This window comes from Panulirus ornatus, chromosome 31, assembly GCF_036320965.1.
Source record: "Panulirus ornatus isolate Po-2019 chromosome 31, ASM3632096v1, whole genome shotgun sequence".
NCBI lineage: Eukaryota > Metazoa > Arthropoda > Malacostraca > Decapoda > Palinuridae > Panulirus > Panulirus ornatus.
Window position 1 is genome coordinate 13,667,075 of NC_092254.1, and position 27,552 is coordinate 13,694,626.

Here is a 27,552-nt window from a genome sequence, read left to right on the forward strand (position 1 = left end):
CGGTCGAGCAAACGTCTTTTCGGATTGAAACAAGGCGTGTTTACATTTGCAGATTGCGAGTACTCGCGTAGGTCAGGGTAACGAATGACACTAGGTGTTCGAATTGGCACAACGTATGACACACTGGATCTTTCCGCGCGAGTAAATAGTTGTTTCCATACGGAGGCAAAATTCGTGTGGCCCAGCTTTACGCAGAGCGTTACATCGGAAAAAAAAAAAAAAGCTTTGTTAAACTTAAGTCAGTAATTTTTGACGCCCTTCATAAACAAAGTCAAGTCGAAGTATTTTTTCTTTTTTGACAATCTTCACTGATGCTGCACGGAGTTCATAATTATTTTTCAAAACACAAATAAATCATCAAACATGTGATTTGCCTACGGATGGGTTGGGGACGGTGATGAAAACAAAGGTCTTGGAAAGAGGAGGAGGAATGCAGCCTTGTCTGGGGCGGTAGGTGTACAAGATGAGTTATTTGTTGTTTGCTGATGAAGCGGCGCTAGTGCCAAACCCGCGGGACAAACTGTAAAAGTTGCTGAGTGAGTCTGGCAGAGTGTGCGAAACGGGAAAGTTGAGAGTAAATGTGAATGATAGCAAGGTTATCAAGATTATTCAGAGAGACAAGCTAGTCGAAATGTGAGTATGATTAAAGAGAACCTAGAAGTGGGACGTTTTAGATACCTGGAAGTGTATATGGCAGAAAATGAAACTATGGAAGATGGAGTAAGCCACATCGTGGGGGAGGGGGTTAAGGTCCGGCGCGCAGTCATTTATTAGAATACAAGATGAAGGGATGAGATAGTTTCGTAATGTCAGCCAATAATTTATATTAGTTAATACACACATTACGTATCCCAAGTCCTAGACCTGCCATCCCCTATGACGGGAGGGGTGATCATTTGGGTCAATGGGCCCCACTTGTTACTCTATCGACGTCGATGTATCTATACTCACTGTACGCTCTATTCTTGCCTCCACCTACCTCCTAGTCATGTACCCTTCACCCATACTATCACTGTAATGCTATGTCTAATACTCTTAATTCAATGCTTCCATTATACGCATCGAAGGACAAACATTGGTGACTGTACAAATTACATTAGTCTCTCTATATTTACTTCATGCATGATTGTCATCTAAATCCCCCGCCACCAATAGAGGAATACGAAACAGACATGGCTTATGTTGTAATCTAAGTGACATCTGACTCACGTACACATTGAATAGGTTTATAAAAGCTTCAGCAACAGTCATCCTGACTCCTACTCTCCCTAAAATTTCGTTAGGTGTCTCTAATAATTCTACTGGTCTCCTGGGGCCTGCCTTTGCCTTTCAAACCAGAATTACAATAATACTTCAAGGGTGATAATTTACCATCTCGATCCCGTATTTCCTGCATCGCCCCTGTGTCAGGGTCATCACCTAATGCATAACAAAGCAATTCAAAGATCCTGTTGCGAAGGCTACTAACATCCCAGGATGCAAATTTGAGGGTTTCCTACATCCATTTCCATTGACGAATCTCCTTCCATGATCACCTTCGTACGATCAGTATTCCTGACCTCAAGCACACCAACAGCCGCTCTGGTGAGGGACTTACTGAACATAACCATTGAGCAAAGTGCCAGTCTCCACAAGTGTCACTCTCCTTGCTACCGGAACCTCTTCAAGCGGATCAAACATTCCTGCTGCCAACTCCTCTCCCTCTCGCATTTCAATTCGCTCTCTAAGCTTCTTGTTTTCGTCCTCACGGTTAGCAGCTTGACTAACAACAGTTATATCAGAGACACATCGCGTGGCCGCTGATGTGACTCATTCACTCCCTGATGCAGTGCTCTGACGACAGACTCCGGTACTGGTACTGCCGCATCATCGCTGGCTGGCTTACCTCGCCTAATCGGTGTGCGAGACTAGGCGTTTGGCTGCTGTTCCTGCTGGCTCACTATGACGACGCAGCTCAGGATGACAGGGGTCGCGTTCCGACACATCGCCTAGTAGTTCCCCAAGCCCAGTTAGCATAGGAAATTAAGTGTTTTTCACGAGCGGTTCCGCGATAGCAAGCTTTGTATGTACTTCGCTAGGTTTTCCTTTACCTCAAGTATCATTTTGAGCCTGACCACAATTACAACACTGAGTGAAAGAGAGAGAGAGAGAGAGAGAGAGAGAGAGAGAGAGAGAGAGAGAGAGAGAGAGAGAGAGAGAGAGAGAGAGAGAGAGAGATTCCTCCCCTTCTATATTTGCTCAGCACACCCCTTACTGTGATGTGTCTTGTGCTTTTAACCAATAACGACAGCAGCTGAAGCAGAAAGGTGGACGTTCAACAGACTTGCGTACCTTCCTCCAGCCATTTCCAGGTACCCACATTCTGTCCTTTTACAACAATGGAACTTGGCTTATTTCGTCCGTTCAATACATAGCGTTTTGCCCAAATTACGTCATCACTATGTACTAGTAGCAATGCCGGATCCAGAGTCTATGTTATACGTTGTTAGCAACACTTTTATTTACTTATCTATTCTTCCTTTGTCCACTAGCACCGCATCCTGAGAGCCAACGGTCGTTAGGTGCTCCACAACCTCCTGGCCCTCCTCCACTGTTCAGAACAGTCAATTCTTTCCCTCCTCCAGGAGCTGTCGAAACTCCTGGTGCTTCACTGCCAAGTGTGAAGGCCACATCCGCTTTTGGGCATGCGTCAACGACTTTCCTTTATGGGTTCACCATCTGTACACACCCACTGTCGCCTCCTGCTCGATCTCCCCCGCCCCCCCCCCCCTCTCTCTCTCTCTCTCTCTCTCTCTCTCTCTCTCTCTCTCTCTCTCTCTCTCTCTCCCTGGAGACCGCATCCCCTCGATCGACTGTGTTTGACCGCACGAAGAGTCTGAATCACTAAGCTGGGAGTCCTCCATATCCGCGTCTCCCTTGTTTACCGCCTTGGACTCAACGCGTTCCGTTCCGTCAGCAGGTCGAACCAGACTCAGCCAATATCTCAGGATGGAGTCACACATTTATGAGCCCCTGCTGGAAACACATCCATACCCTACAGTGGTTGACGACGGATTGCACACTGAAGGGTGTGTGAAAAGTGCACACTGAAGGGTGTGTGAAAAGGGAGTTCATTGTCGGCGGGGGCAAAATGGGTATGTTTGGTGTCGTAGTAGCTCCGACGGTGCTGTTGTTTGGATGCGAGGGGTCCTCGGTAAAAAAATAAAGTACAGAAAGTGGATGTGCTGGAAATGAAATGTTTGAAGATAACGTACGGCGTTACAAGGTGTGACTGAAAAAGAATTTATAGGATAAGAGAGAATCGAGTATGCAAGAGAGATCTGAAGAGGGTGTGCTGAAATGTTTTGGACCTAATGAGAGGATGAGTGAGAAGAGGATGGCTTATATGAGGGCCAACACGTAGGAAAAAAGGGGAGGGGGAAACCAAGAGATGGTGGAAGGATGGAGTTAAAGACGCTCTAAGATTTCGAGACCCGAACGTGAATAAGGATGTGAGGCGTGCAAGGGATAAAGTGAACTGGAGCAATGTGGTGTACAGGGAGGGTCGCATTGGCATTAGGCAGAACTTGGGCATATGAAGCGGTCAGGGAAAACCAAGGAGATGTCTGTATGGTCTGGTTGTGAACAGGTTCTGGTTTCGGTGCATTATACGTGACAGGAAAAGATCAGATAGAAACGGACGAGGCAATTTCTTCGCTTGTTCGTGACGATACCTCGCAAACGCGGGGAAACAGTAAACAGGTATGAAAGAAAGATTAGATAATAAAATTCTAATTCAAGAGTGTTAAAAGCAACCAAGAGCGATAACAGCTAGGCCCCTACGTTGGAGGTTTGTATGTTCTGTGAAAGTGCGCGTTCATATGCACTTTGTTCGTATTCATAAACTACCGTGCTGTACAGTTAGGTTTGGTAAATTGCTATCTGCTGGTTGTGTGAGCCTGTTGGGAAATGACCGGTCTAGACCCCGATGCTTACCAACGTGAGACGAAGGGTATTCGATTACATATCATTCGAATAGTCAATTCCTATTATCTACTATTTACGATCATATCCGAGCGGTAGCCTTCCCGCCTGTTAAGCAGGGGTTCTGAGTTCGATTCTGACTACTGGAGTTTTGTATGTTCTCCGAAAATGCGCGTATATTTGCATTATATATATATATATATATATATATATATATATATATATATATATATATATATATATAGAGAGAGAGAGAGAGAGAGAGAGAGAGAGAGAGAGAGAGAGAGAGAGGCAAGTGTTTTGGGAGCAGCAGAATGAGTGTGTTAGTGGTTTTGATGCACAAGACCGGGTTATAGTGATGGGTGATTTGAATGCAAAGGTGAGTAATGTGGAAGTTGAGGGAATAATTGGTATACATGGAGTGTTCAGTGTTGTAAATGGAAATGGTGAAGAGCTTGTAGATCTATGTGCTGAAAAAGGACTGGTGATTGGGAATACCTGGTTTAAAATGCGAGATACACATTAGTATACGTATGTAAGTAGGAGAGATGGCCAGAGAGCGTTATTGGATTACGTGTTGACGCACGAAAGAGAGACTTTTGGATGTTAATTTGCTGAGAGGTGCAACTGGAGGGATGTCTGATCATTATCTTGTGGAGGCGAAGGTGAAGATTTGTGGGGGTTTTCAGAAAAGAAGCGAGAATGTTGGGGTGAAGAGAGTGGTGAGAGTAAGTGAGCTTGGGAAGGAGACTTGTGTGAGGAAGTACCAGGAGAGACTGAGTACAGAATGGAAAAAGGTGAGAACAAAGGAGGTAAGGGGAGTGGGGGAGGAATGGGATGTATTTAGGGAAGCAGTGATGGCTTGCGCAAAAGATGCTTGTAGCATGAGAAGCGTGGGAGGTGGGTTGATTAGAAAGGGTAGTGAGTGGTGGGATGAAGAAGTAAGATTATTAGTGAAAGAGAAGAGAGAGGCATTTGAACGATTTTTGCAAGGAAAAAATGCAAATGAGTGGGAGATGTATAAAAGAAAGAGGCAGGAGGTCAAGAGAAAAGTGCAAGAGGGGAAAAAGAGGGCAAATGAGAGTTGGGGTGAGAGAGTATCATTAAATTTCAGGGAGAAGAAAAAGATGTTTTGGAAGGAGGTAAATAAAGTGCGTAAGACAAGGGAGCAAATGGGAACTTCGGTGAAGGGGGCTATTGGGGAGGTGATAACAAGTAGTGGTGATGTGAGAAGAAGATGGAGTGAGTATTTTGAAGGTTTGTTGAATGTGTTTGATGATAGAGTGGCAGATATAGGGTGTTTTGGTCGAGGTGGTGTGCAAAGTGAGAGGGTTAGGGAAAATGATTTGGCAAATAGAGAAGAGGTAGTAAAAGCTTTACGGAAGATGAAAGCCGGCAAAGCAGCAGGTTTGGATGGTATTGCAGTGGAATTTATTAAAAAAGGAGGTGACTGTATTGTTGACTGGTTGGTAAGGTTATTTAATGTATGTACGATTCATGGTGAGGTGCCTGAGGATTGGCGGAATGCTTGCATAGTGCTATTGTACAAAGGCAAAGGGGATAAGAGTGAGTGCTCAAATTACAGAGGTATAAGTTTGTTGAGTATTCCTGGTAAAATATATGGGAGGGTATTGATTGAGAGGGTGAAGGCGTGTACAGAGCATCAGATTGGGGAAGAGCAGTGTTGTTTCAGAAGTGGTAGAGGATGTGTGGATCAGGTGTTTGCTTTGAAGAATGTATGTGAGAAATACTTAGAAAAACAAATGGATTCGTGTGTAGCATTTATGGATCTGGAGAAGGCATATGATAGAGTTGATAGAGATGCTCTGTGGAAGGTTTTAAGAATGTATGGTGTGGGAGGCAAGTTGTTAGAAGCAGTGAAAAGTTTTTATCGAGGATGTAAGGCATGTGTACGTGTAGGAAGAGAGGAAAGTGATTGGTTCTCAGTGAATGTAGGTTTGCGGCAGGGGTGTGTGATGTCTCCATGGTTGTTTAATTTGTTTATGGATGGGGTTGTTAGGGAGGTGAATGCAAGAGTTTTGGAAAGAGGGGTAAGTATGCAGTCTGTTGTGGATGAGAGAGCTTGGGAAGTGAGTCAGTTGTTGTTCGCTGATGATACAGTGCTGGTGGCTGATTCATGTAAGAAACCGCAGAAGCTGGTGACTGAGTTTGGTAAAGTGTGTGAAAGAAGAAAGTTAAGAGTATATGTGAATAAGAGCAAGGTTATTAGGTACAGTAGGGTTGAGGGTCAAGTCAATTGGGAGGTAAGTTTGAATGGAGAAAAACTGGAGGAGGTAAAGCGTTTTAGATATCTGGGAGTGGATCTGGCAGCGGATGGAACCATGGAAGCGGAAGTGAATCATAGGGTGGGGGAGGGGGCGAAAATTCTGGGAGCCTTGAAGAATGTTTGGAAGTCGAGAACATTATCTCGGAAAGCAAAAATGGGTATGTTTGAAAGAATAGTGGTTCCAACAATGTTGTATGGTTGCGAGGCGTGGGCTATGGATAGAGTTGTGCGCAGGAGGGTGGATGTGCCGGAAATGAGATGTTTGAGGACAATATGTGGTGTGAGGTGATTTGATCGAGTAAGTAATGTAAGGGTGAGAGAGATGTCTGGAAATAAAAAGAGTGTGGTTGAGAGAGCAGAAGAGGGTGTTTTGAAATGGTTTGGTCACATGGAGAGAATGAGTGGGGAAAGATTGACCAAGAGGATATATGTGTCAGAGGTGGAGGGAACGAGGAGAAGTGGGAGACCAAATTAGAGGTGGAAAGATGGAGTGAAAAAGATTTTGAGTGATCGGGGCCTGAACATGCAGGAGGGTGAAAGGCGTGCAAGGAATAGAGTGAACTGGAACGATGCGGTATACCGGGGTCGACGTGCTGTCAATGGATTGAACCAGGGCATGTGAAGCGTCAGGGGTAAATCATGGAAAATGTGTGGGGCCTGGATGTGGAAAGGGAGCTGTGGTTTCGGTTCATTATTACATGACAGCTAGAGACTGAGTGTGAACGAATGGGGCCTTTGGTGTCTTTCCTAGCTCTACCTCGCACACATGAGGGGGGAGGGGGTTGTTATTCCATGTGTGGCGGGGTGGCGATGGGAACAAATAAAGGCAGACAGTATGAATTATGTGCATGTGTATATATGTATATGTCCGTAAATGTATATATATGTGTACATTGAGATGTATAGGTATGTATATTTGCGTGTGTGGACGTGTATGTATATACATGTGTATGTGGGCGGGTTGGGCCATTCTTTCGTCTGTTTCCTTGCGCTACCTCGCTAACGCGGGAGACAGCGACAAAGCAAAATAAATAATGAATTAAATAATAATATATATATATATATATATATATATATATATATATATATATATATATATATATATATATATATACATGATATTCATTGAACATGTAAAGCATGACTGTTAGACTGCCCATGACGTCCTAGATAACCTGGTCACTGTACTCATAAACTGATCTCACTTTGCAAAGAAAGATAACAACTGTAACGTGTGGACGCAAACTGTCCCCTTGTCTCTCTGATAAGAAAATCAGAGAGTACTTGACACTATCAGATGTTTATTCCATGGTCAGTACAATATTCTAGAACTAATGTAAGTTAGTGACATGTAAATACACCATGAAGATCCAAGTATATCGTCTTACGATACAGAACATATCAAATGAACTTAAGATGCCGCTGTGGCGACATAAAGGTCCAACTATTATTCAACTGACAACATTAGCAGATGCCAGATACTGCCACACGCTAGCTTTCCCTCATATTCACCTCATATGAGGTATTTGTGATAACTTAAACTGTTCTTACGTGTTAATATAAGAATACACAATTCGTAACCTAGTAGCTTGGAATCTTAATGAATTATTTGCTCTTAGACATCAAAGAGAAAGTAACATTTTTTGTTTATACGTAATAGTTTCAGCAGGCCGAACGAGATTAGTGAGGCCGAACGAGATTAGTGTAGCCAAACGTCTTCTGTTGAGCAACACGGTAGGTTTGGTCAGGTGATCATTCCCTCCAAGACTGTGACATAATTCCACGACTATATATTCATCGCAACACGCGATACATATGTGTTGAGAGATTAACGCGTCATCTTCAAACTATAGATATATCTGTGAAAACAATGGGATCTGTGTTAAGTTTCCCCAGCAGAAGCCAACAGGCGGATATAAACGAAAGGCGGCAGACGGTATCACACACAAAGAATGAAACGGTAAGTCTCCTGTGAGATACAGTACCCATAATTTTAATTCATGTGATGTCCTTCTGTAGCAGTAGGAAAAGGAAAAAAAAAAAGTAAGAACACGTAGGAATTGGATTCAACAGCTGAAATGCAACAATGCGCAGTTCATTAAGAGCAAAATGAAAAACATCGAATTAATAAGGTAATCATTAGTGTTAGGGAGACACTCTTATCATGATAGTGAGATACGAGGATGAGACAAGGTCACGGGCAATGAGACCGCTACCTTAAGTAGCTCAAGGACAAGGGGTAAGCCATTTTGGCGATAGAAGGATGGATTGAAAAAGTTTCCGGGTGCTTGGGGCTTTAGCATGCAGGAAGGTATCTGGCTTGCACAGGATACAGTGTAGTGAAGCTGTGTACTTTGCAGGGTGCAATGTACGGAAAGGTCTGAGGGGCCTGACTGTGGAATACGTCTCAGCTGAGGTTTTTGAGGGATGTTTGGTTCCTGTGGTGCGACTACACAGATATAATCGACGAGAGAATGCAATAACATGACTCAGGCAGGACTCCACTACGTAACATGGAAAGAGGAGTTCCCAAATCGAAGCTTACCACTCCTTTTGTATTAGAATATATATGTTTCTTCATACATGTTCGCAATTTCCTGCGTTAGTGAGGAAGCATTAAGAACAGAGGGTTGAGCCTTAGAGGCATTATTCCTCACATGGCCCCTCCCATGTTCCCTTAAAAACGGGAGGGGAGGATTTTCAAGCCCTCGCTCCCTCCCCTTTTGGTCGCCTTCTACGACACGCAGGGAATATATATATATATATATATATATATATATATATATATATATATATATATATATATATATATATATATATATATATTCTTATGAGTCCACGGGGAAAATGAAACACGAAAAGTTTCCAAGTGCACTTTCGGGAAATAATCACATCATCAGGGGAGATACAAGAAAGATATATAAGTCAGCTGATATACAACGAAGAGACATAGCTAGGACGCCATTTGGTAAATACGTTATTGTCGAAGACAAACAATGAGTGTATCATAAACTTATGTGGACAAGGGGAATTGTTTACAAATCAACAATAAAGCTATCCAATTTTTATAGACCTTCACTAATATTAAGGTTATAACTCGTGGTACTGGAGTTAGAGTTAATATGCGAGATGGCATTACTCCAGTCAGTACAATGATCGTAGTTTCTAACGTGATTGAACAGGGCATTTGATTCTTGTCCTGTTCGTATACGATATTTATGTTGCTTAAGTTTAACAGAAAGATCCTTACCAGTCTGCCCAACATAAAACTTATCACAATTTCTACATGGCACTTTATAGATGCATCCAGGAGAATTTTCTGGTGAGTTCCTGATTAAGGTATTCTTTAAAGTATTATTGTTGCTGAAGGCAACATTTACATTAAAGGATTTAAGCAACATGGGAAGTAAAGTAAAATTATCATTAAAAGGGAGAACTAAATGATTCTTGGTGTCAATTGGAGGTTTTAGTTCAACTCTATAAAATGATTTCTTTGCTTACTTAAGGGATTCACCAATGAATATATCTTCTCAAACTCATCATCAATAAACTCTGGACTGCAAATACGTAATGCCCTAAGGAACATAGGTTGAAATGATGATAATCTAACTCTGTCATGTTGAGATGAGTAATAATGGATATATGAAATTACTAAAGGATATCTTACCTTCTAATGCAATTTGGCTTAGGCATGTATATGATGTTCTTTGTCTTTGGCCAACAAATGAAAATTTACAAACATTTCTCCCCTTGCTTAACAATTTAGTACCTTCCAACAAATTTACTCTAGAAAATGAAAATAATGGTATGTTACCATTTTTAAACAGCATGATGCATAGGCAAGGAAACAAGTTTAAGTTAAGCATATAAAGAAAACCTACCAATGTGTGCTCATATATCCATTATTACTCATCTCAACATGACAGAGTTAAATTATCATCATTTCAATCTATGTTCCTAAGGGCATTACGTAATTGCATTCCAGAGTTTATTGATGATGAGTTTGAGAAGATGTATTCTATTGGATCTAAGTTAAAGTACCTTAGATCTTTCATGGATAAATCCCTTAAGTTAGCAAAGAAATAATTTTATACAGTTGAACCCAAGCCTCCCATTGACACCAAGAATCTTTTAGTTCACCCTTTAATATAGATTTCACTTTACTTCCCATGTTGCTTAACTCCTTTAATGTAAATGTTGCCTTCAGCAACAATAATACTATAAAGAATATCTGAATCAGGAACTCACCAGAAAATTCTCCTGGATGCATCTATAAAGTGCCTTGCACAAACTGGGCAGACTGGTAAGGACCTTTCTGTCAGACTTAAGCAACATAAACTTAGAATAAGATCAGGACAAGAATAAAATGCCTTGTTTAATCACGGTAAAGACTACTATCATTGTATTGGCTGGAGTAATGCCATCTCTCTCATTAACTCTAACTCCAGTACCACGAGAAATATCATTGAATCTTCTATTATTAAATACACAAAGAATTATAACCTTAATATTTGTGAAGGTCTATACAAATTGGATAGCTTTATTGTTTGTATGGTACTGCAGTGGAATTTATTAAAAAATGGGGGAGGGGGACTGTGTTGTTGACTGGTTGGTGAGGGTATTCAGTGTATGTATGGCTCATGGTGAAGTGCCTGAGGATTGGCGGAATGCATGCATAGTGCCAATGTACAAAGGCAAAGGGGATAAAGGTGAGTGTTCAAATTACAGAGGTATAAGTTTGTTGAGTACTCCTGGGAAGGTATTGATTAAAAAGGGTGAAGGCATGTACAGAACATCAGATTGGGGAAGAGCAGTGTGGTTTCAGAAGTGGTAGAGGATGTGTGGGTCAGGTATGCGAGGAATACTTAGAAAAACAAATAGATTTTTATGTAGCATTTATGGATCTGGAAGGCATATGATAGAGTTGATAGAGATGCACTGTGGAAGGTATTAAGAGTATATGGTGTGGGAGGCAAGCATCTGGAAGCAGTGAAAAGTTTTTATAGAGGATGTAAGGCATGTGTACGAGTAGGAAGAGAGAAAGTGATTGGTTCTCAGTGAATGTCGGTTTGGGGCAGGGGTGCGTGATGTCTTCATGGTTGTTTGATTTGTTTATAGATGGGGTTGTTAGAGAGGTGAATGCAAGAGTTTTGGACAGAGGGACAGGTATGCAATCTACTGTGGATGAGAGGGCTTGGGAAGTGAGTCAGTTGTTGTTCGCTGATGATACAGCGCTGGCGGCTGATTCGGGTGAGAAACTGCAGAAGCTGGTGACTGAGTTTGGTAAAGTGTGGGAAAGAAGAAAGCTGAGAGTAAATGTGAATAAGAGCAAGATTACTAGGTACAGTAGGGTTGAGGGACAAGTCAGTTTGAATGGAGAAAAACTGGAGGAAGTGAGTGTTTTAGATATCTGGGAGTAGACTTGGCAGCGGATGGAACCATGGAAGCGGAAGTGAGTCATAGGGCAGGGGTGGGGGCGAAAGCTCTGAGCTTTGAAAAACGTGTGGAAGGCGAGGACATTATCTCGGAAAGCAAAAATGGGTATGTTTGAAGGAATAGTGGCTCCAACAATGTATATGGTTCCAAGGCGTGGGCTATAAATAGGGTTGTGAGGAGGAGGGTGGATGTGTTGGAAATGAGATGTTTGAGGACAATATGTGGTGTGAGGTGCTTTGATCGAGTAAGTAATGAAAGGGTAAGAGAGATGTGTGTTAATAAACAGAGAGAGCAGAAGAGTGTGTATCGAAATGATTTGTTCACATGGAGAGAATGAGTGAGGAAAGATTGACAAAGAGGATATATGTGTCAGAGGTGGAGGGAACGAGGAGAAGTGGGAGACCAAATTGGAGGTGGAAGGATGGGGTGAAATTTTTTTTTGAGAGACTGGGGCCTGAACATGCAGGAGAGTGAAAGGCGTGCAAGGAATAGAGTGAACTGGAACGATGTGGTATAATGGGGTTGACGTGCTGTCAATGGATTGAACCAGGGCGTGTGAAGCGTCTGGGGTAAACCATGGAAAGTTTTGTGGAGCCTGGATGTGGAAAGGGAGCTGTGGGGTCGGTGCATTATACATGACAACTAGAGACTGAGTGTGAACGAATGTGGCCTTTGTTGTCTTTTCCTAGCGCTACCTCGCGTGCGTGCGGGTGGAGGGGGTTGTCATTTCGTGTGTGGCGGGGTGGCGACGGGAATGAATAGAGGCAGCAAGTATGAATTATGTACATGTGTATATATGTATATGTCTCTGTATGTATATATATGTATACGTTGAAATGTATAGGTAAGTATATGTGCTTACGTGTATATACATGTGTGTGTTGGTGGGTTGGGCCATTCTTTCGTCTGTTTCCTAGCGCTACCTCGCTAACGCGGGAGACAGCAACAATGTATAATAAAAAAAAAAGATATTCCAAAAAAGGCCCAGTCCTCTGTTCTTAACGCTACCTCGCTAACGCGGGGGAAATGGCGAATAGTTTAAAAGAAAGAAGAAAATATATATATATATATATATATATATATATATATAGGAAATGGAGTGAGTATTTTGAAGGTTTGTTGAATGTGTTTGATGATAGAGTGGCAGATATAGGGTGTTTTGGTCGAGGTGGTGTGCAAAGTGAGAGAGTTAGGAAGAATGATTTGGTACACACAGAAGAGGTAGTAAAATCTTTGCGGAAGATGAAAGCCGACAATGCAGCGGGTTTGGATGGTATTGCAGTGGAATTTATTGAAAAAGGAGGTGACTGTGTTGTTGACTGGTTGGGAAGGTTACTTAATATATGTATGACTCATGGTGAGGTGCCTGAGGATTGGCGGAATGCTTGCATAGTACCATTCTACAAAGGCAAAGGGGATAAAAGTGAGTGCTCAAATTACAGATGTATCAGTTTGTTGAGTATTCCTGGGAAATTATATGGGAGGGTATTGATTGAGAGGATGAAGGCATGTACAGAGCATCAGATTGGGGAAGAGCAGTGTTGTTTCAGAAGTGGTAGAGGATGTGTGGATCAGGTGTTTGCTTTGAAGAATGTATGTGAGAAATACATAGAAAAGCAAATGGATTTGTATGTAGCATTTATGGATCTGGAGAAGGCATATGACAGAGTTGATAGATGCTCTGTGGAAGGCATTAAGAATATATGGTGTGGGAGGCAAGTTGTTACAAACAGTTAAAAGTTTATATCAAGCATGTAAGGCATGTGTACGTGTAGGAAGAGAGGAAAGTGATTGGTTCTTAGTGAATGTTGGTTTGCGGCAGAGGTGCGTGATGTATCCATGGTTGTTTAATTTGTTTATGGATGGAGTTGTTAGGGAGGTGAATGTAAGAGTTTTGGAAAGAAGGGGAAGTATGCAGTATGTTGCGGATGAGAGAGCTTGGGGAGTGAGTCAGTTGTTGTTCGCTGATAATACAGCGCTGTTGGCTGATTCGGGTGAGAAACTGCAGAAGCTGGTGACTGAGTTTGGTAAAGTGTGTGAAAGAAGAAAGTTGAGAGTAAATGTGAATAAGAGCAAGGTTATTAGGTGCAGTAGGGTTGAGGGACAAGTCAATTGGAAGGTAAGTTTGAATGGAGAAAAACTGGCGGAAGTGTTTTAGATATCTGGGAGTGGATTTGGCAGCGGATGGAACCATGGAAGCAGAAGTGAATCATAGGGTGGGGGAAGGGGCGAAAGTTCTGGGAGCGTTGAAGAATGTGTGAAGTCGAGAACGTTATCTTGGAAAGCAAAAATGGGTATGTTTGAAGGAATAGTGGTTCCAACAATGTTATATGGTTGCGAGGCGTGGGTTATAGATAGAGTTGTGCGGAGGAGGGTGGATGTGCTGGAAATGAGATGTTTGAGGACAATATGTGGTGTGAGGTGGTTTGATCGAGTAAATAATGAAAGGGTAAGAGAGATGTGTGGTAATAAAAAGAGTGTGGTTGAGAGAGCAGAAGAGGGTGTTTTGAAATGGTTTGGTCACATGGAGAGAACGAGTGAGGAAAAATTGACCAAGAGGATATATGTGTTAGAGGTGGAGGGAACGAGGAGAAGCGGGAGACCCAATTGGAGGTGGAAAGATGGAGTGACAAAGATTTTGAGTGATCGGGGCCTGAACATGCAGGAGGGTGAAAGGCGTGCAAGGAATAGAGTGAATTGGAACGATGTGGTATACCGGGGTCGACGTGCTGTCAGTGGATTGAACCAGGGTATGTGAAGTGTCTGGGGTAAACCATGGAAAGTTCTGTGGGGCTTGGATGTTTAAAGGGAGCTGTAATGACAGCTAGAGACTGAGTGTGAACAAATATGGCCTTTGTTGTCTTTTCCTAGCGCTACGTCGCGCACATGCGGGGGGATGGGATTGTTATTTCATGTGCTGCGGGGTGGCGACGGGAAGGAATAAGGGCAGACAGTATGAATTATGTACATGTGTATATATGTATATGTCTTTGTGTGTATATGTATGTATACGTTGAGATGTATAGATATGTATATGTGCGTGTGTGGATGTTTATGCATATACATGTGTATGTGGGTGGGTTGGGCCATTCTTTCGTCTGTTTCCTTTCGCTACCTCACTAACGCGGGAGACAGCGACAAAGTAAAATATATATATATATATATATACATATTCCCTGCGTGTCCAAAAAAAGGGAACATAGAAGGGCGCCAAGTGAGGAATAATGCCTCTAAGGCTCAGTCCTCTGTTCTTAATGCTTCCTCACCAACGCACGAAATTGCGAACATGTATGAAAAAACATATATTGAAAACAAAGGACTGGTAAGCTTCGATTCGGGAACTCCTCATTCCAGGTCACGTAGTGGAGTCCTGAGTCATGTTATTGCATTCTCTCGTCGATTATATCTGTGTAGGCGCACCAAAGCAGCCGACTATCCCTCAAAAACCTCACCTGAGACGTATTACACACGCCCCTCCCTCCCATCTCACTCTGAACATTCCTCTCGTATTAGGCCTCTATCCCCATCCTGAGACCCTCTCCCTTCACCTTTTGTTTCAGAAAAACCCACGTAAAATTACTAAAGGATATCTTACCTTCTATTGCAATTTGGTTTAGATATGTAGATGATGTTCTTTGTGTTTGGTCAACAAATGAAAATTTACAAACATTTCTTCCCTTACTTAACAATTTAGTACCGTCCATCAAATTTACTGTAGAAAATGAAAATAATGGTATGTTACCATTTTTAGACTGCATGATCCAGAGGCAAGGAGACAAGTTCAAGTTTAGTATATAAAGAAAACCTACCTATGTATGCTCATATATCCATTATTAATCATCTAAACACGACAGTTAAATTATAATAATTTCAATCTATGTTCCTATTTCATGTGTGGCGGGATAGCGACGGAATGGAGGAAGGTAGCAAGAATAAATGTGTACACACACACACACACACACACACACACATATATATATATATATATATATATATATATATATATATATATATATAGTGATTATAGTGATGGGTGATTTGAATGCAAAGGTGAGTAATGTGGCAGTTGAGGGAATAATTGGTATGCATGGGGTGTTCAGTGTTGTAAATGGAAATGGTGAAGAGCTTGTAGATTTATGTGCTGAAAAAGGACTAATGATTGGGAATACCTGGTTTAAAAAGCGAGATATACATAAGTATACTTATGTAAGTAGGAGAGATGGCCAGAGAGCGTTATTGGATTACGTGTTAATTGACAGGCGTGCGAAAGAGAGACTTTTGGATGTTAATGTGCTGAGAGGTGCAACTGGAGGGATGTCTGATCATTATCTTGTGGAGGCTAAGGTGAAGATTAGTATGGGTTTTCAGAAAAGAGGAGTGAATGTTGGGGTGAAGAAGGTGGTGAGAGTAAGTGAGCTTGGGAAGGAGACCTGTGTGGGGAAGTACCAGGAGAGACTGTGTACAGAATGGAAAAAGGTGAGAACAATGGAAGTAAGGGGAGTGGGGGAGGAATGGGATGTATTTAGGGAATCAGTGATGGATTGCGCAAAAGATGCTTGTGGCATGAGAAGAGTGGGAGGTGGGCTGTTTAGAAAGGGTAGTGAGTGGTGGGATGAAAAAGTAAGAGTATTAGTGAAAGAGAAGAGAGAGGCATTTGGACGATTTTTGCAGGGAAAAAATGCAATTGAGTGGGAGAAGTATAAAAGAAAGAGACAGGAGGTCAAGAGAAAGGTGCAAGAGGTGAAAAAAAGGGCAAATGAGAGTTGGGGTGAGAGACTATCAGTAAATTTTAGGGAGAATAAAAAGATGTTCTGGAAGGAGGTAAATAAAGTGCGTAAGACAAGGGAGCAAATGGGAACTTCAGTGAAGGGCGTAAATGGGGAGGTGATAGCAAGTAGTGGTGATGTGAGAAGGAGATGGAATGAGTATTTTGAAGGTTTGTTGAATGTGTCTGATGACAGAGTGGCAGATATAGGGTGTTTTGGTCGAGGTGGTGTGCAAAGTGAGAGGGTTAGGGAAAATGATTTGGTAAACAGAGAAGAGGTAGTAAAAGCTTTGCAGAAGATGAAAGCCGGCAAGGCAGCAGGATTGGATGGTATTGCAGTGGAATTTATTAAAAAAGGGGGTGACTGTATTGTTGATTGGTTGGTAAGGTTATTTAATGTATGTATGACTCATGGTGAGGTGCCTGAGGATTGGCGGAATGCGTGCATAGTGCCATTGTACAAAGGCAAAGGGGATAAGAGTGAGTGCTCAAATTACAGAGGTATAAGTTTGTTGAGTATTCCTGGTAAATTATATGGGAGGGTATTGATTGAGAGGGTGAAGGCATGTACAGAGCATCAGATTGGGGAAGAGCAGTGCGGTTTCAGAAGTGGTAGAGGATGTGTGGATCAGGTGTTTGCTTTGAAGAATGTATGTGAGAAATACTTAGAAAAGCAAATGGATTTGTATGTAGCATTTATGGATCTGGAGAAGGCATATGATAGAGTTGATAGAGATGCTCTGTGGAAGGTATTAAGAATATATGGTGTGGGAGGCAAGTTGTTAGAAGCAGTGAAAAGTTTTTATCGAGGATGTAAGGCATGTGTACGTGTAGGAAGAGAGGAAAGTGATTGGTTCTCAGTGAATGTAGGTTTGCGGCAGGGGTGTGTGATGTCTCCATGGTTGTTTAATTTGTTTATGGATGGGGTTGTTAGGGAGGTAAATGCAAGAGTCCTGGAAAGAGGGGCAAGTATGAAGTCTGTTGGGGATGAGAGAGCTTGGGAAGTGAGTCAGTTGTTGTTCGCTGATGATACAGCGCTGGTGGCTGATTCATGTGAGAAACTGCAGAAGCTGGTGACTGAGTTTGGTAAAGTGTGTGGAAGAAGAAAGTTAAGAGTAAATGTGAATAAGAGCAAGGTTATTAGGTACAGTAGGGTTGAGGGTCAAGTCAATTGGGAGGTGAGTTTGAATGGAGAAAAACTGGAGGAAGTGAAGTGTTTTAGATAGCTGGGAGTGGATCTGTCAGCGGATGGAACCATGGAAGCGGAAGTGGATCATAGGGTGGGGGAGGGGGCGAAAATTTTGGGAGCCTTGAAGAATGTATGGAAGTCGAGAACATTATCTCGGAAAGCAAAAATGGGTATGTTTGAAGGAATAGTGGTTCCAACAATGCTGTATGGTTGCGAGGCGTGGGCTATGGATAGAGTTGTGCGCAGGAGGATGGATGTGCTGGAAATGAGATGTTTGAGGACAATGTGTGGTGTGAGGTGGTTTGATCGAGTAAGTAACGTAAGGGTAAGAGAGATGTGTGGAAATAAAAAGAGCGTGGTTGAGAGAGCAGAAGAGGGTGTTTTGAAATGGTTTGGGCACATGGAGAGAATGAGTGAGGAAAGATTGACCAAGAGGATATATGTGTCGGAGGTGGAGGGAACGAGGAGAAGAGGGAGACCAAATTGGAGGTGGAAAGATGGAGTGAAAAAGATTTTGTGTGATCAGGGCCTGAACATGCAGGAGGGTGAAAGGAGGGCAAGGAATAGAGTGAATTGGAGCGATGTGGTATACAGGGGTTGACGTGCTGTCAGTGGATTGAATCAAGGCATGTGAAGCGTCTGGGGTAAACCATGGAAAGCTGTGTAGGTATGTATATTTGCGTGTGTGGATGTGTGTATGTACATGTGTATGGGGGGGGGGGGGGGGGGTTGGGCCATTTCTTTCGTCTGTTTCCTTGCGCTACCTCGCAAACGCGGGAGACAGCGACAAAGTATAAAAAAAAAAAAAAAAAAAAATATATATTTTTTAACTATTCGCCATTTCCCGCATTAGCGAGGTAGCGTTAAGAACAGAGGACTGGGCCTTTGTGGAATATCCTCACCTGGCCCCACTCTGTTCCTTCTTTTGGAAAAAAAAAAAAAAACGAGAGGAGAGGATTTCCAGCCCCCCGCTCCCTCCACTTTTAGTCGCCTTCTACGACACGCAGGGAATACGTGGGAAGTATTCTTAATCCCCTATCCCCAGGGGATATATATATATACACACACACACACACAGACACACATACACACACATGCACACAACTCACACTCTCCGCCCCCACCCACCCCCATCGCCACCGCGCCACACACGAATATAACAACCCCCCTCCCCGCATGTGCGCAAGGCAGCGCCAAGAAAAGACAACGAAGGCTACATGTTCACAATCACTCTCCAGCTATCATGCAACAATGCACCGAAACCACAGCTCCCCCTCCACACCCAGGCCCCACAGAACCTCTCATGGCCCACCCCAAACACTTCACACGCCCTGGCTCAATCCACCGACAGCACGTCGACCCCTGCACACCACATCATTCCAATTCACTCCATCTCCCACACGCCCCCACCCACCCCCACGCACGCCCAGGACCCGATCACCCAAAATCCCCCCCCACTCCATCTTTCCACCCTCAATCCGGCCACCCACCCCTCCTCGCTCCCTCCACCCCTGACACACACATCCCCCCGGTTAACCATCCCCACACTCACCCCCTCCATGCGACCAAACCACTTCAAAACGCCCCCCTCCGCCCCCAGCCACACTCCCTTCACCACCAAATGTGTCTCTTACCCCACCACCACTCACTCGACGAAACCACCCCACACCACACACTGTCCCCAAACATCCCACCTCCAGCACATCCACCCTCCCCCACACAACTCCAGCCACAGCCAACGCCTCGCAACCACACAACTGCTGGAACCAACATTCCCCCAAACATATCCACTTTGCTTTCCGAGACAAAGTTCTCGACTTCCACACACCTTTCAACACCCCCAGAACCCTCGCCCCCTCCCCCACCCCACGATTCACCCCCGCCTCCATGGTTCCACCCGCCGCCAAATCCACTCCCAGACATCTAAAACCACCTCCTCCAGCCCTTCCCCACTCAAACCCACCTCCCAATTGACCCGTCCCTCAACCACACTGCACCCAACAACCCCGCTCCCATCCACACCCACTCCCAGCTTTCCTCCCTCACACACCCTACCAAACTCAGTCACCAGCCCCTGCAGCCTCTCACCTGAATCAGCCACCAGCGCTGCATCACAAGAGAACAACTGACTCACCTCCCAAGCTAACCCAACAACAGACCGCGCACCCGCCCCCCTCTCCGAAATTCCCGCATCCACCTCCCCAACAACCCCATCCACAAACAAACCAAACAACCACGGAGACACCACACAACCCTGCCACAAACCAACACCCACCGAGAACCAATCACCCTCCCCTCCTCCCACACGCACACATGCCCCACATCCCCGACAAAAACTTTTCACTGCTTCCAACAACATGCCTCCCACACCATACACTCCCAACACCCTCCACAGAGCATCTCCATCAACTCCACCACACGCCCTCCCTAGATCCACAAATGCTACACACAAATCCACTTGCTTCTCCAAGCACCTCCCACATACATTCTTCAAAGCAAACACATCCTCTTCCACCTCCGAAACCACACCGCTCCTCTCCAATCTGACGCTCCGCACACGCCCCCATCCTCTCAAGATAAGATAAGATACTTTATTCGTCAAATTGTTATACAAAAAGTAATACAAAATGAAATTCGTTTTGGCTTTAGAGCTCCTTAGTAGTTGTTAAAAAAAAGCAATACTCAACAAACCCACACCTCTGTTACTTGAGCACCCACCGCTATCCCTCCTGCCCCCGCACAACGGCACCATGCAAACATTCCGCCAACTCTCAGGCACCCCACCACGAGTCAAACACACACCAAATAGCCTCACCAACCAGCCAACAACACAGTCACCCCCTTTTTAATCAATTCCACCGCAACACCATCCAAACCCGCTGCCCCCCATCTTCCGCAAAGCCCCTACTACCTCTTCTCTGTTTACCAAACCATTCTCCTCAACCCTCTCACCTTGCACACCACCTCGACCAAGACACCACACATCCGCCACTCCACCATCAAACACCTTCAACAAACCCTCAAAACACTCACTCCATCTCCCTCTCACACCACCACCACCACTTGCTACCACCCCTCCTCCAGCCCCCCCCCCCCCCCCCCCCCCCCAACCGAAGCTCCCACCTCCTCCCCTGCCCCATGCACCCCATCCACCTCCCTCCAAAACATCTCCCTACTCTCCCCAAAATCCAACGACACTCTCTCACCCCAACTCCCACCTGCCCTCCCCTTCACCTCTCTCTCTCTCTCTCTCTCTCTCTCTCTCTCTATATATATATATATATATATATATATATATATATATATATATATATATATATATATATTTTTTTTTTTTTTTTTTCATACTATTCGCCATTTCCCGCATTAGCGAGGTAGCGTTAAGAACAGAGGACTGGGCCTTTGAGGGAACATCCTCATATGGCCCCCTTCTCTGTTCCTTCTTTTGGAAAATTTAAATACATATATATATATATATTTTTTTTTTTTCATACTATTCGCCGTTTCCCGCGATAGCGAGGTAGCGTTAAGAACAGAGGACTGGGCCTCTGAGGAAACATCCTCACCCGGCCCCCTTTTCTGTTCCTTCCTTTGGAAATATATATATTATCCCTGGGGATAGGGGAGAAAGAATACTTCCCACGTATTCCCTGCGTGTCGTAGAAGGCGACTAAAAGGGGAGGGAGCGGGGGGCTGGAAATCCTCCCCTCTTGTTTTTTTTTTGTTTTTTTTTTAATTTTCCAAAAGAAGGAACAGAGAAGGGGGCCAGGTGAGGATATTCCCTCAGAGGCCCAGTCCTCTGTTCTTAACGCTACCTTGCTAATGCGGGAAATGGCGAATAGTTTGAAAAGAAAGAAAAGATATATATATATATATATATATATATATATATATATATATATATATATATATATATATATATATATATATATATATATTGGAAAGGATCACAATTTTGCGCGTGATCAAGATATTCCTGAGTCCACGGGGAAAATGAAACACGAAAAGTTCCCAAGTGCACTTTCGTGTAATAATCACATCATCAGGGGAGACACAAGAGAGAAATATAACAGTCAGTTGATATACATCGAAGAGACGAAGCTAGGACGCCATTTGGAAAATCACACACACACACACACACACATATATATATATATATATATATATATATATATATATAGACGAAAGAAATGGCCCAACCCCCCCCCCCCCATACACATGTATATACATACGTCCACACACGCAAATATACATACCTACACAGCTTTCCATGGTTTACCCCAGACGCTTCACATGCCTTGATTCAATCCACTGACAGCACGTCAACCCCGGTATACCACATCGCTCCAATTCACTCTATTCCTTGCCCTCCTTTCACCCTCCTGCATGTTCAGGCCCCGATCACACAAAATCTTTTTCACTCCATCTTTCCACCTCCAATTTGGTCTCCCTCTTCTCCTCGTTCCCTCCACCTCCGACACATATATCCTCTTCGTCAATCTTTCCTCACTCATTCTCTCCATGTGCCCAAACCATTTCAAAACACCCTCTTCTGCTCTCTCAACCACGCTCTTTATATTTCCACACATCTCTCTTACCCTTACGTTACTTACTCGATCAAACCACCTCACACCACACATTGTCCTCAAACATCTCATTTCCAGCACATCCATCCTCCTGCGTACCACTCTATCCATAGCCCACGCCTCGCAACCATACAACATTGTTGGAACCACTATTCCTTCAAACATACCCATTTTTGCTTTCCGAGATAATGTTCTCGACTTCCATACATTCTTCAAGGCTCCCAGGATTTTCGCCCCCTCCTCCACCCTATGATTCACTTCCGCTTCCATGGTTCCATCCGCTGCCAGATCCACTCCCAGATATCTAAAACACTTCACTTCCTCCTGTTTTTCTCCATTCAAACTCACCTCCCAATTGACTTGACCCTCAACCCTACTGTACCTAATAACCTTGCTCTTATTTACATTTACTCTTAACTTTCTTCTTTCACACACTTTACCAAACTCAGTCACCAGCTTCTGCAGTTTCTCACATGAATCAGCCACCAGCGCTGTATCATCAGCGAACAACAACTGACTCACTTCCCAAGCTCTCTCATCCCCAACAGACTTCATACTTGCCCCTCTTTCCAAAACTCTTGCATTCACCTCCCTAACAACCCCATCCATAAACAAATTAAACAACCATGGAGACATCACACACCCCTGCCGCAAACCTACATTCACTGAGAACCAATCACTTTCCTCTCTTCCTACACGTACACATGCCTTACATCCTCGATAAAAACTTTTCACTGCTTCTAACAACTTGCCTCCCACACCATATATTCTTAATACCTTCCACAGAGCATCTCTATCAACTCTATCATATGCCTTCTCCAGATCCATAAATGCTACATACAAATCCATTTGCTTTTCTAAGTATTTCTCACATACATTCTTCAAAGCAAACACCTGATCCACACATCCTCTACCACTTCTGAAACCACACTGCTCTTCCCCAATCTGATGCTCTGTACATGCCTTCACCCTCTCAATCAATACCCTCCCATATAATTTACCAGGAATACTCAACAAACTTATACCTCTGTAATTTGAGCACTCACTCTTATCCCCTTTGCCTTTGTACAATGGCACTATGCACGCATTCCGCCAATCCTCAGGCACCACACCATGAGTCATACATACATTAAATAACCTTACCAACCAGTCAACAATACAGTCACCCCCTTTTTTAATGAATTCCACTGCAATACAATCCAAACCTGCTGCCTTGCCGGCTTTCATCTTCCGCAAAGCTTTTACTACCTCTTCTCTGTTTACCAAATCATTTTCCCCAACCCTCTCACTTTGCACACCACCTCGACCAAAACACCCCACATCTGCCACTCCATCACCAAACACATTCAGCAAACCTTCAAAATACTCACTCCATCTCCTTCTCACATCACCACTACTTGTTATCACCTCCCCATTTGCGCCCTTCACTGAAGTTCCCATTTGCTCCCTTGTCTTACGCACTTTATTTACCTCACAGAACATCTTTTTATTCTCCCTAAAATTTAATGATACTCTCTCACCCCAACTCTCATTTGCCCTTTTTTTCACCTCTTGCACCTTTCTCTTGACCTCCTGTCTCTTTCTTTTATACATCACCCACTCAATTGTATTTTTTCCCTGCAAGAATCGTCCAAATGCCTCTCTCTTCTCTTTCACTAATACTCTTACTTCTTCATCCCACTTCTCACTACCCTTTCTAATCAACCCACCTCCCACTCTTCTCATGCCACAAGCATCTTTTGTGCAATCCATCACTGATTCCCTAAATACATCCCATTCCTCCCCCACTCCCCTTACTTCCATTGTTCTCACCTTTTTCCATTCTGTACTCAGTCTCTCCTGGTACTTCCTCACACAAGTCTCCTTCCCAAGCTCACTTACTCTCACCACCCTCTTCACCCCAACATTCACTCTTCTTTTCTGAAAACCCATACAAATCTTCACCTTAGCCTCCACAAGATAATGATCAGACATCCCTCCAGTTGCACCTCTCAGCACATTAACATCCAAAAGTCTCTCTTTCGCGCGCCTGTCAATTAACACGTAATCCAATAACGCTCTCTGGCCATCTCTCCTACTTACATAAGTATACTTATGTATATCTCGCTTTTTAAACCAGGTATTCCCAATCATCAGTCCTTTTTCAGCACATAAATCTACAAGCTCTTCACCATTTCCATTTACAACACTGAACACCCCATGTATACCAATTATTCCCTCAACTGCCACATTACTCACCTTTGCATTCAAATCACCCATCACTATAACCCGGTCTCGTGCATCAAAACCACTAACACACTCATTCAGCTGCTCCCAAAACACTTGCCTCTCATGATCTTTCTTCTCATGCCTAGGTGCATATGCACCAATAATCACCCATCTCTCTCCATCAACTTTCAGTTTTACCCATATTAATCGAGAATTTACTTTCTCACATTCTATCACATACTCCCACAACTCCTGTTTCATGAGTATTGCTACTCCTTCCCTTGCTCTTGTCTTCTCACTAACCCCTGACTTTACTCCCAAGACATTCCCAAACCACTCTTCCCCTTTACCCTTGAGCTTCGTTTCACTCAGAGCCAAAACATCCAGGTTCCTTTCCTCAAACATACTTCCTATCTCTCCTTTCTTAAAGGGAAAACAGAAGGAGTCATGCGGGGAGTGCTCATACTCCTCGAAGGCTCAGATTGGGGTGTCCAGATGTGTGTGAATGTAACCAAGATGAGAAAAAAGGAGAGCTAGGTAATATGTTTGAGGAAAGGAACATTAATGTTTTGGCTCTGAGTGAAACGAAGCTCAAGGGTAAAGGAGAAGAGTGATTTTGGAATGTCTAGGGAGTGAAAGTTAGGGTTTGGTGAGAGGAGAAGAGCAAAGGAAGGAGTAGCACTACTCCTGAATCAGGAGTCGTGGGAGTACGTGATAGGGTGTAAAACTGAAAGTGGATGGAGAGAGATGGGTGATTATTGGTGCCTATGCACCTGGTCATGAGAAGAAAGACCATGAGAGGCAAGTGTTTTGGGAGCAGCTGAGTGAGTGTGTTAGCAGCTTTGATGCAAGAGACCGGGTTATAGTAATGGTAGATTTAAATGCAAAGGTGAGTAATGTGGCAGTTGAGGGTATAATTGGTGTACATGGGGTGTTCAGTGTTGTAATTGGAAATGGTGAAGAGCTTGTAGATTTGTGTGATGAAAAAGGACTAGTGATTGAGAATACCTGGTTTAAAAAGAGATATACATAAGTATACGTGTGTAAGTAAGAGAGATGGCCAGAGAACGTTATTGGATTGCGTGTTAATTGATAAGCGCGTGAGAGAGAGACTTTTGAAAGTTACTGTGCTGAGAGGGGCAACTGGAGGGATGTGGAGGCGAAGGTGAAGATTTGTAGAAGTTTTCAGAAAAGAAGAGAGAATGTTGGGTGAAGAGAGTGGTGAGAGTAAGTGAGCTTGGAAAGGTGACTTGTGTGAGGAGGTACCAGGAGAGATTGAGTGCAGAATGGAAAAAGGTGAGAGCAAAGGTGAAGATTTGTAGAAGTTTTCAGAAAAGAAGAGAGAATGTTGGGTGAAGAGAGTGGTGAGAGTAAGTGAGCTTGGAAAGGTGACTTGTGTGAGGAGGTACCAGGAGAGATTGAGTGCAGAATGGAAAAAGGTGAGAGCAAAGGACATAAGGGGAGTGGGGGAGGAATGGGATGTATTTAGGGAAGCAGTGATGGCTTGCGCAAAAGATGCTTGTGGCATGAGAAAGGTGGGATGTGGGCATATTACAATAGAAGTGGTTGTGAGTGGTGGGATGAAAAAATAAGATTGTTGGTGAAAGAGAAGAGAAAGGCGTTTAGACGATTTTTACAGGGAACCAGTGCGAATGACTGGGCATTGTGTAAAAGAAAGAAGCAGGAGGTCAAGAGAAAAGTGCAAGAGGTGAAAAGGATGACAAATGAAAGTTGGGGTGAGATGATATAAAATTTTAGGGAGGATAAAAAGATGTTTTGGAAGAGGGTAAATAAAGTGCGTAAGACAAGAGAACAAATGGGAACATCGGTGAAGGGGGCTAATGGGGAGGAAATAATAAGTAGTGGTGAGGTGAGAAGGAGATGGAGTGAGTATTTTGAAGCTTTGTTGAATGTGTTGGATGATAGAGTGACTGATATAGGCTGTTTTGGTCGAGGTGGTACGCGAAGTGAGAGGGTCAGGGAGAATGGTTTAGCAAACAGAAAAGAGGTAGCGAAAGCTTTGGAAAGATGAAAGCCGGCAAGGCGGTGGGTTTGGATGGTATTGCAGTGGAATTTATTAAAAAATGGGGTGACTCTGTTGTTGACTGGTTGGTAAGGATATTCAGTGTATGTATGGTTCATGGTGAAGTGCCTGAGGATTGGCGGAATGCATGTACAGTGCTATTGTACAAAGGCAAAGGGGATAGAGATGAGTGTTCAAATTACAGAGGTATAAGTTTGTTGAGTATTCCTGGGAAATTATACGGGAGGGTATTGATTGAGAGGGTAAAGGCATGTACAGAGCATCAGAATGGGGAACAGCAGTGTGGTTTCAGAAGTGGTAGAGGATGTGTGGATCAGGTGTTTGCTTTGAAGAATGTAGGTGAGAAATACTTAGAAAAACAGATGGATTTGTATGTAGCATTTATGGATCTGGAGAAGGCATATGCTACAATGGATAGAGAAGATTTGTGGAGGGTATGAAGAGTATATGGTGTGGTAGGCAAGTTCCTAGAAGAAGTGAAATGTTTTTATCAAGGATGAACGACATGTGCACGAGTAGGAAGAGAGAAAAGTGATTGGTTCCCAGTGAATGTCGGTTTGCGGCAGGGGTGCATGATGTCTCCATGGTGTTTAATTTTCTTATGGATGGGGTTGTTAGGGAGGTGAAAGCAAGAGTTTTGGAGAGAGGGGCAAGTATGCAGTCTGTTGTGGATGAGAGGGCTTGGGAAGGGAGACAGTTGTTGTACGGTAATGATTTGATGATACAGCGCTAGTGGCTGATTCGGGAGAAACACTGCAGATGTTGATGACTGAGTTTGGTAAAGTGTGTGAAAGAAGAAAGCTGAGAGTAAATGTGAATAAGAGCAAGGTTATCAGGTTAAAGAGGATTGAGGGACAAATTAGTTGGGAAGTAAGTCTGAATGGAGAAAAACTGGACGAAGTGAAGTGTTTTAGATATCTGGGAGTGGATTTAGCAGCGGATGGAACAATGGAAACAGAAGTGTCACAGGGTAGGTGTGTGTGTGTGTGTGTGTGTGTGTGTGTGTGTGTGTGTGTGTGTGTGTGTGTGTGTGTGTGTGTGTGTGTGTGTGAAGGTTCTGGGAGCATTGAAGAA

The 27,552-nt window shown here is 43.5% G+C and overlaps 1 protein-coding gene across 1 annotated transcript in view; it reads left to right on the forward strand.

The window, feature by feature from the left end:
* Window positions 1–7,903: 7,903 nt before the first annotated feature.
* LOC139758837 (uncharacterized) overlaps window positions 7,904–27,552 on the forward strand; it is a 57,467-nt gene continuing 37,818 nt past the window's right edge. Inside the window, exon 1 of the mRNA XM_071680688.1 lies at window positions 7,904–8,210. Within this exon, the coding sequence (XP_071536789.1) occupies window positions 8,121–8,210 (90 nt within the window). The 5' untranslated portion in view covers window positions 7,904–8,120. The remainder of the gene's footprint in view (window positions 8,211–27,552) is intronic.